At 54.1% G+C, this 17,598-nt stretch overlaps 1 protein-coding gene and 1 long non-coding RNA gene across 10 annotated transcripts in view; one reads left to right on the forward strand and one right to left on the reverse strand.

Annotated features, from left to right (window-relative positions):
- The window catches only part of LOC116659657, a 58,067-nt gene extending 49,841 nt beyond the window's left edge, over positions 1-8,226 (forward strand). For both annotated transcript variants that reach the window (XR_004315031.1, XR_004315032.1), the window contains exon 3: positions 7,854-8,226. This is a non-coding gene — a long non-coding RNA (uncharacterized LOC116659657). The remainder of the gene's footprint in view (positions 1-7,853) is intronic.
- The window catches only part of MTCL1 (microtubule crosslinking factor 1), a 95,664-nt gene continuing 78,626 nt past the window's right edge, over positions 561-17,598 (reverse strand). For 5 of the 8 annotated variants that reach the window (XM_032467465.1, XM_032467463.1, XM_032467468.1 and 2 more), the window contains 5 exons: positions 15,962-16,204; positions 11,138-11,434; positions 9,877-9,908; positions 5,860-7,318; positions 561-1,679 (listed from right to left, as the gene is read on the reverse strand). In XM_032467465.1, coding sequence (XP_032323356.1) covers positions 1,485-1,679; positions 5,860-7,318; positions 9,877-9,908; positions 11,138-11,434; positions 15,962-16,204 — 2,226 coding nt within the window. In that variant the 3' untranslated portion in view covers positions 561-1,484. The other 3 variants (XM_032467469.1, XM_032467467.1, XM_032467466.1) reach the window with 2 other exon arrangements.

Raw genomic sequence — 17,598 nt, forward strand, 5'->3', positions numbered from 1 at the left:
ATCTTGCTGTTTTACACAGCAGCTACACAGGGCTCCAGTGTCCAGAGGTTGCTATTTTTTGTTGACTGTTTAAAGATGGACCGGGACTAGAACTTATTAGCCCATCTGGATAAGAAGAAAACTGTTCTGTGAACAAAATGTTAAAGCCAGAAGCTCTGGCCTGAAATTGCTCCCCTGTTCCCTTCTTAGTGCCACTTCTTCACCGACTCCTCCTCTGTCCCCTGCTGACAGCTTGGGCCGCGTCTCAGTCCAGGGCTAGAAATGCCTGTTCTGGAAGTTACCGGCTCTCCCACTTTCCAAGGAGGGGAGAGGGAGCCAGGGCGGGTGCATTCTGACTGCAAATAACCTGTACCCTCCCCCCCCCGCCCACCTGTTTTGGCTTTTTCTGCAAAACACGAAGTTGCCTTTTAATCTATCCCAGGATGCTCTCATAGAGACCCTGCCAGGCCTGGGTGCACTCAGAGCTTTCCCAGTTGGTGCGAGAGCGGCACACGACCCCTTGCTGCCCCACACTAACGGGAGCCCTTAGGAAGAGGCAGAAGCCCGGGAGACACAAGGGCCAGACGGAGGTGCCGGCTCGTACAGGCTTTATTTCTTCTTCTTCATCGTCTCACACAGACTCGGAGGCACCACCCTCTCTTTCCATTTGGTATCCTCAAGACTTTTTGTAGTGCTTTTCCTTAAACAAGAAAATTTGAGTAAACACTGGATTGCCAGTTAATCCTTTAACAATAATTTAAAATGCTGTTGTATCATGGACGCTAGAGGACAGTGGTACAAGTGCAGGACGTGGGGACTCAGCGTCTCAGGGTGGGACAGGCCATGGCGGCGTGTGGACATGCAGGCCGACAGGAACACGTGGATCACACGGCGAGCGCGGAAGCTGAGGCCTCTGCATCCACCCTCCAGGATGTAGGAAGTCTGCCTTGTCTACTGGCCTCACAGGGTTTTCATTACAAAAAGTACACTGAATCAGACGGTCTGAAGCATTTCAAAAATTCTTAAAAAACAAGTACACTGACAAATAAGGTTAACTTAAAACACCCTAATTCAATGTGGAAATAAACCAAACCAAAATGTTAACAGTGCACATTTAACAGGCAGTCAGTACTGCGAGCCAAGGGTATTCAGAATCTCTTAAAATGTACATCTTTAAAACTTTGTTTTTAAATTTATTTATCTTATTTACTTGTTTTTTTAATATACTGTGTGTAAAAAAGATGGAGACAAAAATAGTTTTCTGCGCTAAGAAAAAGTTAAGTTCTTACAGGCACATTTACTGTTTCATTCTAGAAACATCTCAGGTTCATAGGTTGAACATTCAGCAGCTGTGGTTTGTTTGTTTGTTTGTTTGTTTGTTTTAACATTCTTTGACCTTGGGAAAACCAGCTCTCTCCTTTTGGGGCAGAGTTCGGTTGACGATGACGACTGGGTGGTTATGCAAATTACAGTGAATTTTCCCGGATGGTCCGTGCGAACCCACGTCACAGGTGTGGCTTCTCCATGGGTGGCTCCTCGTCGCCGAGCTCTTCTGTGGAGGTTGGGTACCCGGGTGACAGGGCCAGTGAGGCAGTGGGGGAATGTGGGGCCCACCGGGACGGAGGGCGGCGGTTTGCTGGTCTCTCGGGCCTGGCGAAGCAGGGCTCTAGGGGCGGAGCTAGTGCGGAACAAGGTAGTTCCTTCAGAGCCGAGGAAGAGAAAGACAAGGTTACTCAAGATAGGTCCCCTGGGGGCTGATCTCCCCAGACCCAAGTGCAGGAGCCCAGCATACCTGCACCTTCTGAGCGCTCATGTATACGCTGCTCATGGAGAACGATTAAAACGGTAAGCAAAGGGTTCAGCACAAATGACCAGTGACAACAGTGAAGGGGAGATGGCAGGTGACGATTACAGTGTGGCATGAGATGGGCGTGTGCACGGGGCCGCAGCGGCCAGGGGAGCTGGAGGGGCGAGTGGTCTACATGGCCGGGGAAACCTTCCCACCCAGGCGACCCGTCATCCCAGCCCTCTGGGACCGGTGAAGTAACTACCGTGGCCCATGAAGGGCCTGGAGATTTCACCTGGCGGTGCATCAGCCCCGAGACTCCCCTGTCACCAGGTCTGCTGCTGTTCATTCCAGACTGACAGGCGCTGGGCTAAACACACGCCCACGACGTTAAGTGTTTAACTTAGGGTGTTTCATCTAACCACTCTTCCCGGTAGCAGCGTTTACAGAGTGGAAGCTGAGCGCCTGGGCCTCTCTGCCGGCTCCTGCACATGCTGGGGATAGACACCCACTTCAGCCCCGAGCGGGGCTCCTGCAGGCCCCTCTCAAGGCCGCTGCTCCTTGCTCTGCACGCTAGGACAGAGGACCCCGGACTTGGAGGCTGCAGCAGGAGGACAGGGTGAGTTCTCCCAGGTGGAGCTGTCCGCCCCGATGACACTCGCTCAACAAGAAACTGAGATGGGAGACCACTACCATGAGTAAGGACACAGAACCAGACCCTCAGAGCCAGTCAGGAAGGAAGTCACAGGATGTAAAGAGACCCAGATGAGTGTGTGGTGAGCAGAGCAGGGGAGCGACACAGGGAAGAGAGAGCCTGTGACACGGAGCGAGCAATGGAGGGAGGAGGCCGCCTGCAGGCAGCAGAAAGGGAGCAATGACACAAGATGACTTGTCCTGCCGCTGCTGGGGCCATGTGACATAGCTGCGGGGAGGCCACATCAGCAAAGCACGTGTGCTAACAGACACCATGACAACCAGAGCTTCAGCCTGTGACACCGCGTCAGCACGAACAGGTGGAACTGAAACCGAACATCCTCACCTCCCCTAAGCCTGGTGCACCGGCGATGGTGGCCAGGGAACCTGCCATGGCTTTGGGTGTCGCTACTCCTAGTCTTGTGTGAGTGCTAGTGTGTGGTGTGTGCACGTCTGGGTGTGCGTACAGGCTGCCGACCTAGGTCTGTGGCTCATTTCCACCTGACTGAGGCTGTGACAAGGGCTTCCTGTGAGTTGTGTGTCCCCTCTTCAGTGTGTCTGTGCGAACACCTTGGGGAAGAAATGTTATGTGACCCTGAGTCCAAGGGCACAGTGCTCTGTATTAGCAGTGCACCAGCACAGATGCCAGGACGCTGTCTCTCCCTGAGAAACCCCGGTGCTGGCTTCTGGGGGCCACACGCTGAGTCTGTGAGAGGCCAGTGGTAAGGTGGGCGAGTGACTGTCCTTGAACAGAAACAAGATCGGTGTTTCCTTACAGGCCTCGAGTCAGGCTCTGAAGGCAATTATGCAATTTTTGGAGCAGGGCTGATTTTACGCTTTATTCAGTTAATGCATTTATCGAGCACTGCTCTGTCGCCAGTGGTGACCTCTGGGGAGGACGAGATGGATTTGTATTCATTCCCTCTGGTGGAGTCGTTGCGACACGTTCAGGCCTCCTCACAGCCCACGGCAGTGCGCTCCGGGGGAGGTGCTGGGCTCGGACCCTGGCCTGGCCGCCCCTCTGGGTGATCGCTGCAGATGTGCGCTGGCTGGAAACTGCATGGAGGGGGCCGCTCAGCGGGACCCTGCGCCGCGCGGGCAGCCCCCAAGGCGCACCTCCAGGGTCAGGGACCACCCTGGGCTACACAAGCGAGCGCAGCGGGGAAAGAAGGAAGAAAGCACTTACGGCGTGAGGCAGACAGGGCTAGAGTCCCCAGGGGGCAGTTAGTAAGACAGTGTGGTTCTGGACGGGACAGACAGAGAGAGAAGAGCAAGTAGGTTGCAAAGTACTTTTTAAGAAAGAACAACAGTACAGGTTTAAAAGCTCCGGGGGCAGCCAGCTGGGGGCGGGGCTCCAGCCAGAGGGGCCCCCACGGCAGAGTGCAGACCCGCCTGCCCCTGGCTGTTCCAAACAGCCGGACTGTTGTAGTCTCGGGGCCCAAGCAGCTGCGACCCAGGCTAAACTCTCCCCGCGCATTTTCCCTCGAACAGCACTGCACCTCTTCCTGGCCCCGCGCCAGCCCTCCTTCTCACGGCTCCTCCGCACTGCGGCTCTGGCCTCAAGACAGACGGAAGCCTAAGGAGCTTGTGGGGCGGGAGCTGCAGCTATGCCCGCTCCTGGCCAGGACACCTCCATCCCCGGGTCCGGACGCCCCAGTGACCACTCAGAGATTCCCCAGAAGGGCTGAGGACAGTGGGAAATGACACAAAAACCCTACACGTAATTTATGGGTGGATGGGAAGGGCTCTCCAACGAGCCTCACAGAGTAGCCAGTTCAGGTGAGGAAGAATTCCAACAGGAAAGGAAGAAAGCACCTGTGACATTTAAACAGCCAGTGGGCGCTCCACACAGGTTCGAACCCCTGACTCTGTGCCTGTGCACCTCCGAAAGTGGCCATCCTCTCTTGTGGTAGCAAACTCACCCAGTGAGATGATCTAAACAGACGCTTTCCAGGGGACAGAGGGGTGGGGCACAGCCGTGTTCATGCCTTGGTGCTGTTACCCAGTCCTTAAACCATTTCCTTTGTAGTATCATAGGGTACCTGGAGCATTCACCATAGGTGACACAAAGCATTTCTAGTCCATAAAAATTAACTTCTATTTAGTGTCTAATACAAATGGGACACCACAAACCAGCCAGTTAATGCTTTGGGACTAAACACTCATTCCAGCTGACTGCTCCAGATCCCTAAGAAGGGGGCACTCCCTCAAACGGCTGCTGCAGCAGCAAACCACTCACCTGAAGGGCCCCACAAAGACTTGTACCTTTGGCAGGTGAGGCCGTAGACTGTCACTATGGGGTTGAACCACGTGGCACTGCCCTTGCTGTAGGTCACTGGCAATTTACATGGTTTAAAATCTATTTGAGTTAAACTATACTTTGAGTTAAATACCCGTGGTGAGTTGTACCGGGAGGCTGAGCATTACTTCCCCTGCTGTGGGAAAGGGGGGCAGAAGGTGGTTCAGGTGACACATTGTCCTCCCCTGTGCAGCTGGGGCAGTGGGCCTGAGAAGCGAGGGCGGGGCAGCCAGGGGAGGCGTCTCTCCTTTCTGGTGACCCCTGCCGTCTGGTGGCTGCCCTGCCTGGAGGAGGTCTGGTCCATCTGGGCTGCTGGAGGGTCAGGCCTGACCCCCAAGAATGCACATGGGGTGAGCTGTGGGGCTGGCATCACCACTGTTTCCACAACCCCTTGCCCACCGACACCTGGCTTTGTTTTGCTTATTCTGGAAGTGGACAGGAGAATTGTTTTAGAAGTGGGGTGGTACAATTATACCACACGGGGCTACAGTCAGAGCAGAATTCAAGGTGGACTGATTTGCAGGCAGCCCTAGAGGGGTGATGTGTAGGGGGTCATGATGATCGCCTTGTGCCAGGGCCAGATTCTGACCTATCCACTCGTCTCGCCTGGTTTTACTGCTGAAGGGACTCAAGGACACAGAAGACTGCCATGTGCATGGAGGCTGTTGAGGAAGCTAGATGTCGCCCTTATGGGCCCTGACGAGAGGTGTCCTAGGTCCACCTCGTTCCCCCCCCCGGCCCCCGGCTGTCTGATGTCTCACACACATACACTCTCCCGGGACATAGTCCTTACAGAAGGAGGGCAGATGTGACCCCAGAGGAAAGCTCAACCTAGGCCAGGGCTGAGGGCCTGAATCAACCCCTGAGCTGCTTAAAGGGAACTCCATCTCGTCTTGCGCACAAGCCCGCTGGCGGCAGGGAAGTGAAGTTCTCTTTAAGCAGCAGCTCAGGGTCTGTGTCCCTGCGTGTCCATTCTCCCTTGCACCTCGTGTCTCCCCAGCTCTGAGGTGCCAGTTATAGAAGACCTAGTACAGCCCCAGGTTAAGGTGTGTGGACACGTAAAAGGACGAGCAGAGGGTGGAGGACACTCCGCCTCCCTTACCTCGATGGACCCTGGCTCAGCCTTGCCGGTTTCTCCCGTGTGGCTGTCGCTGCTGAGACTGGGGGGACCATGGGCAGCCTGCCTCCGCTCCTCCTTTAAGGCGTGTTCCAGCAGTTTCTTGTGGAGGATCCGGGCGACGTTCTCTGTGAGCGTGTAGCCAGGGGGAGCGGACAGGTCCTGCCTCACTGGCGTGCCCTCTCCCCCTTCCTCCCTGCACGTCTCAGTGCCGCCTCCGATGGGGCTGGGCGATCGGCCCCGGGAGCTGGGGCTGGTTTCCTGGCCTGGTCCCAGCTCTGGCCGGGGCTCCACCGAACGAGACCGACTGGAGGCCGAGGCCCGCATCCCTTTCTGGAAGGGGTCCTGCACCACAGGGCCGTGGTCGATGATGTTGAAGAGGCTGGAGAGGCCATCGTTGATGGCGGTGTGCACCGGGCTCTCCCGTGTGGTGGTGGAGCGGGCCCAGGCTGACTCGCTGCACCCCTTCTGGGCCAGCGTCGTCGAGGGCCTGGGATTCGGCTGATCAGCTTTGGGGAGGGGCTTCCGCTGTAGCTTGGGGGACCCGTACTTGGGGGAGCAGCACGTGCGCTCGAACTTGGCTTGCACCTTCTCGATGGCCGGGGCTGCCTGCCTGCCCCTGAGGCCGCGGGAAGGCGAGGACGCGGGCGTGGCACCACCCCCCGCCTTGGGTGTGAGACACTTGTGGGGGCTGCTGGTGACAGTGCCGCCCCGCAGGGCTTCGGTCTGTAGGCCGACGCTGATGGTCTGCACGGTCTGCGTCCCCGTTGTCCGGGACCCATTGGTCTGGCAGGCCATGTCCTTCACCAGAGGCCCACTGGGGCCAGAACAGACGGCGTTCCTGACGGAGGCGGCCACCTCCTTCATGTCGTCACTCAGGTTCTTGGACATCTCCAGGCTGTGCAGTGGTGGGGAGAAACCCAGGGGGGTGGCCAGGGTGCTGTCGAGGGGCCGGGGCCCACCCTCCACGTAGTCTCGGGGGTGCCTGGAGGGGGCACAGGGCCACCTGCTAAGTACGTGTTCCGAGGGGGCCCCCTTGGTGTCCCCCAGGCCTCGGGCCCGGCTCTCGCCGCCCACTGCCATTATGCTGTCCAGCCTCCGGACGGTAGGCGGGCTGTGCAGCACCCTCACCCCGGCCTGCTCAGCGCAGACGAGGCTCCGCAGGGGCTGCTTCTGGCAGTGCTCCGGGCTGGTCATGGTGTCCGTAGTCAGGGTGACGCTTGTGGTGAGGTACCAGGAGGAGTCGGGAAAGAGCTCGGTGCCGGCCTCCATCCTGTCGGCCCAACTCTCGCTGTTGAACTCCTCAATGTACTTGAGGTCATCGGGGGACAGGGGTGGGGTGACGTCCTCCTTGCTGCTTGCTGTGGGCAGCCCCTTCTCTGGCAGGAAAGGGGAGCCGTCCATCAGGCGCTGGAACTCAGACATGGACGACACAGACACGGCTCTGGGGAGGGGAGGGGACAGGAGAGGAGAAGGCGTCAGCTGCTGGCCAGAGGCCCGGGGCAGCCATGTCTGCCCGCACGCACAGTGCCTGTCGCTCCCCCTGGACAGTCAGGAGACGTTCCAGCGGCCTGATGTTCTCCATCCTGGGTGACCCTCTGCTGTCATACAGCCCTCTATGGCTCTGGAATGGCTGCAGAAGTCTTAGATTGGGCCGAATTTAATGCAGCTGACCCTCCAGTACTGTGGAATGGGGGGGGGGGGGGCTCCATGCCCACAGTGATGTTTAGTCCAACCTGGGGACGCTCCAGAGGCAGAGGGGAACCTGGCTGTGGCCTGGTCTCTCCATCTGCTGTGGGTACCTTCCCTCTCAAGGTTCCTGGAGTTTCCTGAGTTCCTGGCCTTAGCAGCAGGTGCTCCTGCTACAGTCAGGGACACACCACGGTCCCAGGTCAGGACCAGATAATGGAATGGTGGTGGGTGGGGGAGAGAGACCCCCAACAAAATGATTGTAATCAGAGGTCTTTTCCACCCATCAGCCTCATCTTCTTCTGGCTTAAAGCACAACGATCTCTACAGGCCAAATGGAAGATGGAGGCAGGAGGGAAGTGGAAGACTGGAGCAGGTTGGCAGAAGATTTCCATACCCTGTCCAGCAGAAATCCCTGTTGCCCTGCCCAGGCCCAGCAGCAGGGCCAGTGCCCCCTCCCCTCTGCGCTTCCTTTTCAGCGGAGCCGCCTCCTGGCTCTCGCTCCTCCTGTGTTTCTGTACAGCAGAAGACCACGGAAGGGCCAGGGTGGGTGAGCTAAAGCCACAGCCAGTTCTGGAGCAGCTGCTGCCTGACCACAGGGACTTGGACATAGATTTCTGTCTGACCTGAACTTACTGACAGACTCCTACAGGCCCTGGCAGGCGCTGCATGAGGTGCAGGGGCCTCACCATCTGAGATGGGACTGGGGGCACTGCTGGCGTCTCAGGCAGCTCATCACCCCACCCGGGGCAGAGGAGTGGTGGCATCTGCAGCCTCACCAGCTCAGCCACCAGATGACGCTCTCACCAACCCCGCCGCGAGTGACGCCCGCAGACATCCCAGCTCGTCATTTTCCACTGGGGGCAAAGGTCATCCTCTACATGCTGTCTGGGGCCCTCTGAATCACAGAAGGCTGGCAGGAAACCAGCACTGGAAATAGGAGGGAACAGAGAGGGTGGGTGATCTGTCACTAGGTCTTAAGCTCTCCGGGCAAGCAGAGTTGTCCTCTTGCCTCTGGTCAGAGCCCTGTTCCCTGGGGGCTGGGACTGTGCTTCAGAGACCACAGGCTTGGTCCTCCCACACAACCTCCTCCCAGAGTTAATCCAGCGTCACCTGGGAGGTGACCATCTGCCTCAAGGGCCTGGGTGGATGACATGGAACTGAGACTATGGACGAAGAGAGAAAAGGCATCAACCTTAGTAGGGACTGAAGCCAAACAGAACAGCAGCAGCAACCAGGATGCACCTGAAACACGTGCAGGCGTGTGAGGATGCACAGCAGAAGGCGCGGAGGCAACAACAAACCCTGCTGGAAGCAAGTTTTCAAAGGGGTGGGGGCGCGTGCACTTTCTCAGCACGTTGTGATACTGTTTACAGGCATGGCGGCCCTTTGAAATTAACACAAGCAATAAAAAAATAATGGCTCCAGTGCAGGGAGGGGCCTGCTCAGAAAGGAAGAGTGGGGATGGGAGGCACCTGGGCCGGGTGCTGTTTCATGTGTGTCCTCCCACATCAGCTGCACAAAAGCCTGCCTTCTGTGGACAGATGCAGAAACTGAAAACAAAGCAGGTACGTAACTCAGGGCAGGAGCAGGTCTGAACCCCGGCCGTTTGGCCCTGGAGCCTGAGCTCCATGGGCTCTCCTGTCCTGCCCAAACACGCCCAGAGGAGGCAGCGCTGGGTTTGGGATGAACCTGATAAAAGGCAAAACGGCAAGGAGACAGTTCCCAGGAAAACCAGGGATGAGGAGATCAGACACTAGTGAATCGCCCGGAAATGGTACATGTCATCATCTATCAAGAAGCAGCACGTGTGTGGTCGGGGTGCACTTTCCACTCAGGTGTACATTTTAAACTCAGTGGCTTCTTTGTGCCTTTTCAGACACATCCTGCAATACGCAGACGGGTCACTAGAATATACGATTATTAACATCCACGGCTCACTTACTTCAAGGAAAACTGCCGGGAAGTAGTGCAATAAATCCTCCTAGGAATGTCTCATAGCATAGCAAGAGGGAGTTTTTCCAGACTTTAGAGAGGGGTTTCCATGGACTTTCTAAAACCATTTAACATGACCCTCCCTTAAGCACAATACACAGCTCTACCCACACAGCTCTTGCCATGACAGCAACACAGCAGGGCTCTGGCCTTTTTGTTGCTAACGATTAAAAATACCATATATATGAAATTAATAAAACTGACCTATTCAGAACTTTTACTCTAAGTCATTTTTGAAGAAAGTGTCACAATAGACTGCAGTGACAAGATGGAATTTTAAGGCCAAGAGGTTTTTACTGCAATAATCTACCATCTTACCTTTGAAGATTTCCCTTATGATTGTCTTCTTCCTACAGGGAAGAAATAAGTTCATCTGAATTAGTCCTGGTTGCCTGGGAGCCTTCAGGTATCTAAGTGATTTGTTGTGCTTTTAGGAAAAGACCACATCAAATGTACAGGGAGGCCAAGTTTGGGGCAGGAGCACCTCTGCCCCTCTGAAGTACAAAGATGAAACCAGAATCCACAGTTTAACAAAGGGTTTAGAGCTTGTGTCCAGGGACAGCCCACATGAGTGAGAAAATTTGGCTATGAACTTTGTCACAGAAAAAGTGGCTCTCCTGTGCTCCTCAGGGGACATCACTGAGTTCCTGAGCTGCTCTTGCGATGACTGAATATGTCTCTGTGTGCGAGGGAAGGGACAGACGCCCCTCAGCCTGGTTGCAGAAGGTGTGAGAGGTACAGACTGCTATGTATGAAATTAAGCTACAAAGATACATTGTACAGCACAGGGATTATGCCAATATCTTAACTATAAAAGGAGCATAACCTTTAAATATTGTGAATCGCTGTGTTGTAGAACTGAACCATACTGTACACTAACCACACCTCAATGAAAAAGAAGTGCAGAAAAACCAGCCAGTGTGACACCCTTGGTTAGAGCTCTCTTAGTTTTAAACGTTGCCGTTTGGAGCCAGGCAAAGGCACAGTGACCGCCACTTAAGAGAGCAACGCGCACATGGTTCTCCTGGGAAATCCTCGTGCAGACCCGTCCTTAGGGAGCAAGGGCCCCTCGAACCTTCCAGGTAACAGGGCTGGCCCCCGGCACAGAAAGGGGCCTGAGGTCCATTGGGAGCCCTGGCCTCTGCCCACAGGTCAGCGAGGGAGCTGGGAAGGGGACAGCCTCCGTCAGCGAGGGAGCTGGGAAGGGGACAGCCTCCCAGCCCGTCCACTTCCGCTGCTGTGAGAGGGCATGTGTGCTGTGTCCAGGATGCTGGGATGTCACTGCTGCTGGTACAGGGGCTCAGCAGAAGGCAGGTGAGCCCACCCCCCGAGACTCAGGGCCATCCCCCAACTTTGGACAGCACGGCCCAACTAGCTCCTGTCTGCTGAGCGAGTGGGCAGGTGCAGCCCCCGTGATACGGGCTCACAGGGCATGGTCCCTAAAGTCTAAGTGACCAGGAAAGCCTGTGTGGCGCTCCCATCTGCTGCTCTCGTTCATCAAGGCTCCCAGCGGTGGATTAAGCCCCGGCCCCCCCACCCGGTCCTGCCGCAGGTAACCGCACCCCAGACCCAGGCTGACCTTGGGGAAGTAGGTCCTGAGCTCCCTCTGCAGCCCGCGGGCCGGAGACTCCTCCGGCTCCTCGTCCAGGGACAGGGCGTCCAGGTAGAGGTTCTCCCGGGCTGAGCACCTGTCTGACTCCTTCAGCTTGGCCAGCGGCCGGTCTTGGAAGGGCGTGGAGTCGGTGTCCGCACAGGGCCAGGTCCCCGCGGGGCGGGGCGCCCGGGGCCCCCCTGGGTGGGCACGGGGGCTGAGGTCACCTTCATTCTGATCACAGAGGAAACTGCTGCCTCTCCGCGGACTGTTTTCTTTCTGCAACTTAAGGGTTTTCAAAATGGAAACAATTAGCTTCATTGTTTTCTGTTGCCCCCTAAGATCATGGTTTCTCCAAAATCTGGAATTATATGTGGTTCATCCATGACAGTGAAAAGTAAACGTTCTTAAGAGTTCTGACCATAATTTCAAAAATAACACATTACAAATGCTTTACAGAGAAATCTGGACGGGGACAACCTGCACTAACCACACACAGGCCAACTCCTGACGAGAACATGTATGTTACTGTGCGTTTAACTCTGAGTACTGTGCTCATGGGAAATTGCACATTTCCCTTTTTTTAGATCTTAACATTGCCAGGTGACATATTTAGAACTCCCTTTCTTTGTAATTTCCTTCAGAATTTAAGGCACACTTGGAAAACCATCAGTGATAGCAAACTTCTGAGGGTGAATCTGATTTTCCTACCCAGGTTTCCTAATAACAGTGCGGTCTCCACATCATTTGGGATGCGTCCTGTACAAATCCTGAAGGAGCTACTGGGGCTATAACCAGCGAGGGTTGAAAACAACTTACACTCTGCCTGACAGGATTACAGTTTAGCTATAGAGGTAATTAAAGGTCTAGGATAATTGGAGAAAGAAACAAAAACACAAGCCACATAGCTGTTTACAGCCCTACTTTCCCCTGACTTGGTCAATCCCAGGGCCAACTCTGCAGCCCTGAGCTGGAGCCCCTGTGTGTCTGGTCCAGGCAGGTGTCACGTTGCTGACTCTGCGCAGCTCACTCTCCCCACCTGTAAGATGGGTGCAGAGAGGGCTGCAGGGCTGGCCCGGTGAGGCTCACTGTCAGCAGAACCACTGCCGACTCATCTCAGGCCTGCCTGGCTCCTCGGCCGGTTAAATGCCTTGTCTCTTCACAGAACCAGAACCAGACCTAGACCTGGGTGGGGTGGGGTGGGGGGGCTTTAAGAAGGAGCTTGGGTGAAACCACAGGGACACACATGTGGGGCGGCGCGCTATCCTCTGAGGAGCCTGGGGACTGCTGCCCCTGGACCCTCCGGGGCTCCCCTCCCTGCCTCCCAGAACAGGAGCAGACAGCACCATTGATGGGCCCCTACTGGGTGACACGTGCTGGCTGCCCTCTGAGTAAGTAAATTATCTGAATGACTAAACGGACATCAGGCCTTGTCCTCACAGGGTGGCAGGAGAAAGATTTCCAGTGCTCAAGGCTGAGACGATACCAGCAAGTTCTCAACCTCCCTTGGAAGCGCCTTGGTTTCCGTTTCAACAGAGCGTCTTTCAGCAACCACACCTCTGTCCTAACATGGGCCGCCCTCCACCGGCTGGGTCGGCGCCGCCTGTGTAACCAGGAACGGAGCCATGCGGGGACAGAGGACTCTGACTCACTTCTAGTCATCTCTGAGTTGGTGGAGCCGAAGTCTCAGAGTGTTACCTTCCTTTTATGAGGAAGGTGGCGACTGAAGCAGCCAGAGCTGAAATGTTAGGATCACAGTTAAATGAGGAACAAACAAGTCACCCTGGGTTTCATCTCAGCCCCCTCTGCCCTGCCACCCCCCATAGCACAGTTCTCTTGAAGATGCTAAATGCTTCCTTTAGGAAGCATGAAAAGGAAAGCTTATTACATTCATCTAATACATGTCAGTGCAATTTAGTTTCAACACGTGATCATCTCCAAGCTATTCTGGGCAGAGAATTAAGATGCAGGAATCACACGTGAAGCTGTCAGTGTACATGGAGGGGGTGGGAGGGGGGACTACAGAGAAGAGCTACGAACAAGCATTCTATCTCAGCAAAGCGGGGTTTCCAAGATAAACCCGGGCAGCCAGGAGCAGTGCGCACCATAGCTGGTGAGCCTTAGATTCCCTACAGATGAACCATGCGGTTTGAGCTGGAGGTAGCTGCTTCTAAGGTGCCTCCGGGCTGCTGTAACAGAAAATGGGGCCTCAGACGGGCAGCACTTCCCGGGAGTCATTTCAGACTAGACGTCAGTGCCTCCGAGCTCAGAGTCCCGCAGCAGAACAACTTGTCATGCAGATGCCACATTTAAGATCTGCATTTCAAATAATACAGGGAACAGTAAACCCTTGAGAGTGTCACCTTACCTGAATTGGTCACAAGAAAAAGGTGACTTTGTGCACAGGTTTTAAAAGAACAGCCTTTCAGGCTGGAGAGGTAACTGCTCTAAGGGAGTTACTGGAGGAAGACTGGAGCAACGTTTGAGTTTCCCTTTAGTCTAATCAGCACGCGTCCTAGGGCCCTGGCAGGTGCACTGGGAATGGAACGATTCCACAGAGAAGTGCTGTGTGACTCCAGGAAGTTAACTGTCACCAGTCAGGTCTGGGGCGAGACACATGCTGAGAAGATGGTCCGTGTCACCTGACCTCACACATTCCCACAATCATCTGTCATCTAAAATGCCTTGTGTGGCACAAATTATGGAGGAATTCAGTGACACAGGACAAGTATGAAGCATGTGTTCTGCAAGTGGAAAATGGATTTAGTGTTACTGCTCCCACCATCTGCATGAGGTCATCACAGGGAAGGTTACACGCCCACCATGCAATCAGACATCGAGGGCGCATGTTACTAGGAGGGCCTGCCAACGGTGCTTGTTACCTGTGGGGCATGCAGCTGAGAGCGAAGTGAACTGACAGCCCAATAACTGATACCAGCAAAATCTACACACACCCATACACACTTTAGCCAGCTTCCTCCTTTACAGAGAATGCCTACAACCGCTTTCCCTAATTTTCAGGATTCAGTACTGTGATTTTTAAAGTGTCAGATATTTTGGGGGAAAGGCTGGATTTATTTTTGAAGGCATAGCTGCATATCTGCAGCATCATTCATTGACAGCAAACCTTCTAAAAACAGGAGTGAAATCACTGCGCAAAGCCCGTGGGATCCACCGTACAGATTTCAGGACCAGATGAACGTCCAGAACACTCGTGTGTCAGATCCATTTTGCTCAAAGATGGTAACCTTGACTGAGGATGCAGCTGGGGTGGCAGTGACCATGTGGAAATGGGGTTCAGCTCTTACCTTTCCCAAAAACAGTCTTAAAATGAGGCGGGTGCTCGTCTCTAGGGTGTTAACTCTTCAAAAGTTGAACATCATCAGATGTCTCCCTCATTTCTCCTCTACTAGACATTCTTCATTCCCAAAGTAAAATAAAACCCGAAAGGACTTGCTTAACTTCTACCGAAGATGTGACTTCCCAAATGAAGCCATGACAAGACCAGCAAGCCTACAGCTCACAGGCAGAGGGGACGGTGATGACGACGACCTTCCCAGGGGACAGGAGGGACAGTGAGTGGTCTGGGCAGGGAGCCCGGTGGGGGGCCGGCCCGGTAATGAGGTGCCTGGAGTAACTAATGGTCAGAAAATTCTTCTCAAGTGCCATGTTTTTAGGCCAAACAGGAAGTGGCCAACTTTCCTTCAGTAGAATTTGGGGAATTTTAAAATAAGCCACATCACCCATCAGTCCAGTGACTCACCGTGTGAGTCACCGAACCCAGGAAGGACGTCAGTGCCTCTTCAGCTTCAGGGCACTTGCTTCTTCCCAGGCGTGTTGGAGCTCAAGGCTCCTGTGTGTGCAGGGCTGTGGGCCACCTCAGGTCTTTTTCAGTTCTTACCTATCTCCCCAGTAGTATGCAGAACACAGGGACCATGTCCTGGGAATGACACAGCACATTTTTCTAAAAGGCTCCTGTGTAGCTGAAGGCAGTGTGGGTATCTGTAACAGTAATGAAGTTCTTATCCTGAGTTCAGTTTCTTAGTGATTCAGACATTTCCTTGAGGCCTCATGAGTTTATAAGTGTGACAGGCTGAGATAAATAAAATTATTCCTATGTAAAAATCCCGCTAGGGCGGAATCCTAATCCTTCATCATTAATGTGAGAATTTAATCTGTGCATCATGCAGGCTGTGGTACGCAGGTCGTCCCGAGTCTGACGAAATGCAGAGAACGGTTATCTGGGCTGTGCAAAAACAAGCCCCCTCTCCCAGAACGCGTCTGCATTTCTCAATTGTTTTTGTAGTTTAAGACGATAAGCTTCCAGTTCCCTCCCCGGACCATGGTCCTGTCTGATCACAGCTCAGCAGTACCCACGGCAGGTGCAAACAGTCCGACTTGCAACTTAGCTCAGCAGTTTCCTCACTAACGGTCCGTTCCAGCTGCAGCAGTCACCGTGCCCACGTTGTTAGTGGTGCACTTAAAAGTTAGTTTGCTTTTTAGCAGAATTCACTTTCTAAGACCTGAAATAACCTCATCTTTCAAGTTTAGTCTTTAAATTTGTTTAAAATGTTATCCTCTACCCCTGACCACACACACACCACACACACACACACACACACAGGCGGTTCCCTACAGACCTGTGATGAAAAGACCCGGGTACCGGAAGGGCTGAGCCCAGGGCTCCCATACTAGAAAACCCTAGGTCCTCCTCTTCCTCTGGTGGTCCCGGAATCAGCCTGGTGCGGGAGAGCCCCGAGTGCCCTGACTTGACTCCCAGGTCAGATCGGTGGTCCCTCCGCGCCCCCTCACCTGCCGGATCGTCCAGCGCAGCTCCTCCTCCTGCCGCTCCCACGCCTGCCGCTCCCGGTCCAGCCGCTCAAGAAGCTCCAGCTTCTCCCGGTTCCAGTTCTTCTCGCTGTGGTGCATCCGCTGGCGCAGGTCCATGACCAGCCTGTGACTGTCCGCCAGCAGCTTCTGGTGCGCCTCCCTCTCCTTCCGGAGAGCTTCTTTGCTGTCGGCGGAGGTGCCCATGTCCCCCAGGCTCAGGTCGCTCTGTCAAGAACAGCAGACTCAGGAACACAGCCCCGCAGCCGCACATCAGGAGGTGGCCCACAGCCCTGCACACACAGGTGCTGGCCCTGGAGCGGGTGTAAGCCGACATGCGACTGATCTTACAGAGGAAAGGTTTCATCTTTAAAGCCCTGAGGGTGAACCTCTGACAGAGTCTGTGTGCTCCTCGCTCCCCTTCCCATCCTGCTGCACAGCCCCTGAGAGCAGGCCCGTATCTGTCCCTGTATCCTCAGTCCCCAGTGGAGCGTAGTGATGGGGCAGCGATGGAAATGAGTGGTCTACAACAGACGCACGTCACATGCCCGGGAGGCTGAATACCAAAAACAGACAGACAAACAGAAACTCCCATCAGCGCATCCCATGCAGACTGCTGAGAACCAAAGAGGAAGCTGTAGAGGCAGACAGGACGACAGCACACGCCGAGCACACAGCAGACATCTGCTCAGAAACCACGCAGGTCAGGGCACAGCGGAGCACCCCTCGCAAGGGCTAAAGGGCGAGAAAGCCAGCCTTGACAGAATTCTATACTTAGCAGCAGCATCTTTCAAAAATAAAGGGAAAATGACTTTCTCAACAAAATTAAAAAAAAAAAAAAAACAAAAAACTATTGCCAGAAGACTTGCATTTCAAGAAATGATAGAGGACGTCTGCAGTAAGAAGGAACATGACACCAACACACACTTTGATCAAAAAATGAAGAACACTGGGAATGATCTAAATAACTGAATATAAAAGTCACTTTCCCCAGTTTTTAGTTGCTTTAAAATATTACTGAGTGTCTAAAGTAAACACAGTTGCAACGTATTGTGTTCACAGAACACAGAGGAGTAAACTGTGCCCCAGCAGCACCGAGGACAGGAGGGGGAACTGCGAGTAGCTGTGTGTTGTCCAACATGATACATTTTAGTGCAAGACTGGTAAACATGATGAGGAATCTTTTTGCTGCGTTAGTTCAGCAGATCCCTGAATCTATCCACGGACATGTGTTAATCTACTCAGTCATAATGGGTTCTAATCCATTCTCTACCTTGATGGTCAGAATAACTTCTTTAAAATGCAAATCAAAATTCTTTACTCCCAGTACAAAATCAGGACTCATATTTCAGTTCTTCTTTCCCCTCTGATGTGCCCAGCTCGACGTGCTATTTTTGTCTGACACACCCTCTCCCCTTTCTGTGCACCCGCTCCTGTTCATCCTCTGAGATTCATTCTAAGCAGGACTTTATTTGTTGGGGATTCCCGGGCAGTTGGAACAAGGTCTGACTTAGGGGCCAGTTGAAGGGATCCCAGATTTGGGAAATGACCCAACATGGCCTCCTCTGAGAGGAAAATACTCCTTTTTTGGTAGAATTCAACTGTTTTGCACATAAGTAGAA

The sequence above is a fragment of the Camelus ferus genome, chromosome 24 (genome assembly GCF_009834535.1).
Source record: "Camelus ferus isolate YT-003-E chromosome 24, BCGSAC_Cfer_1.0, whole genome shotgun sequence".
NCBI classification, from domain to species: Eukaryota; Metazoa; Chordata; class Mammalia; order Artiodactyla; family Camelidae; genus Camelus; species Camelus ferus.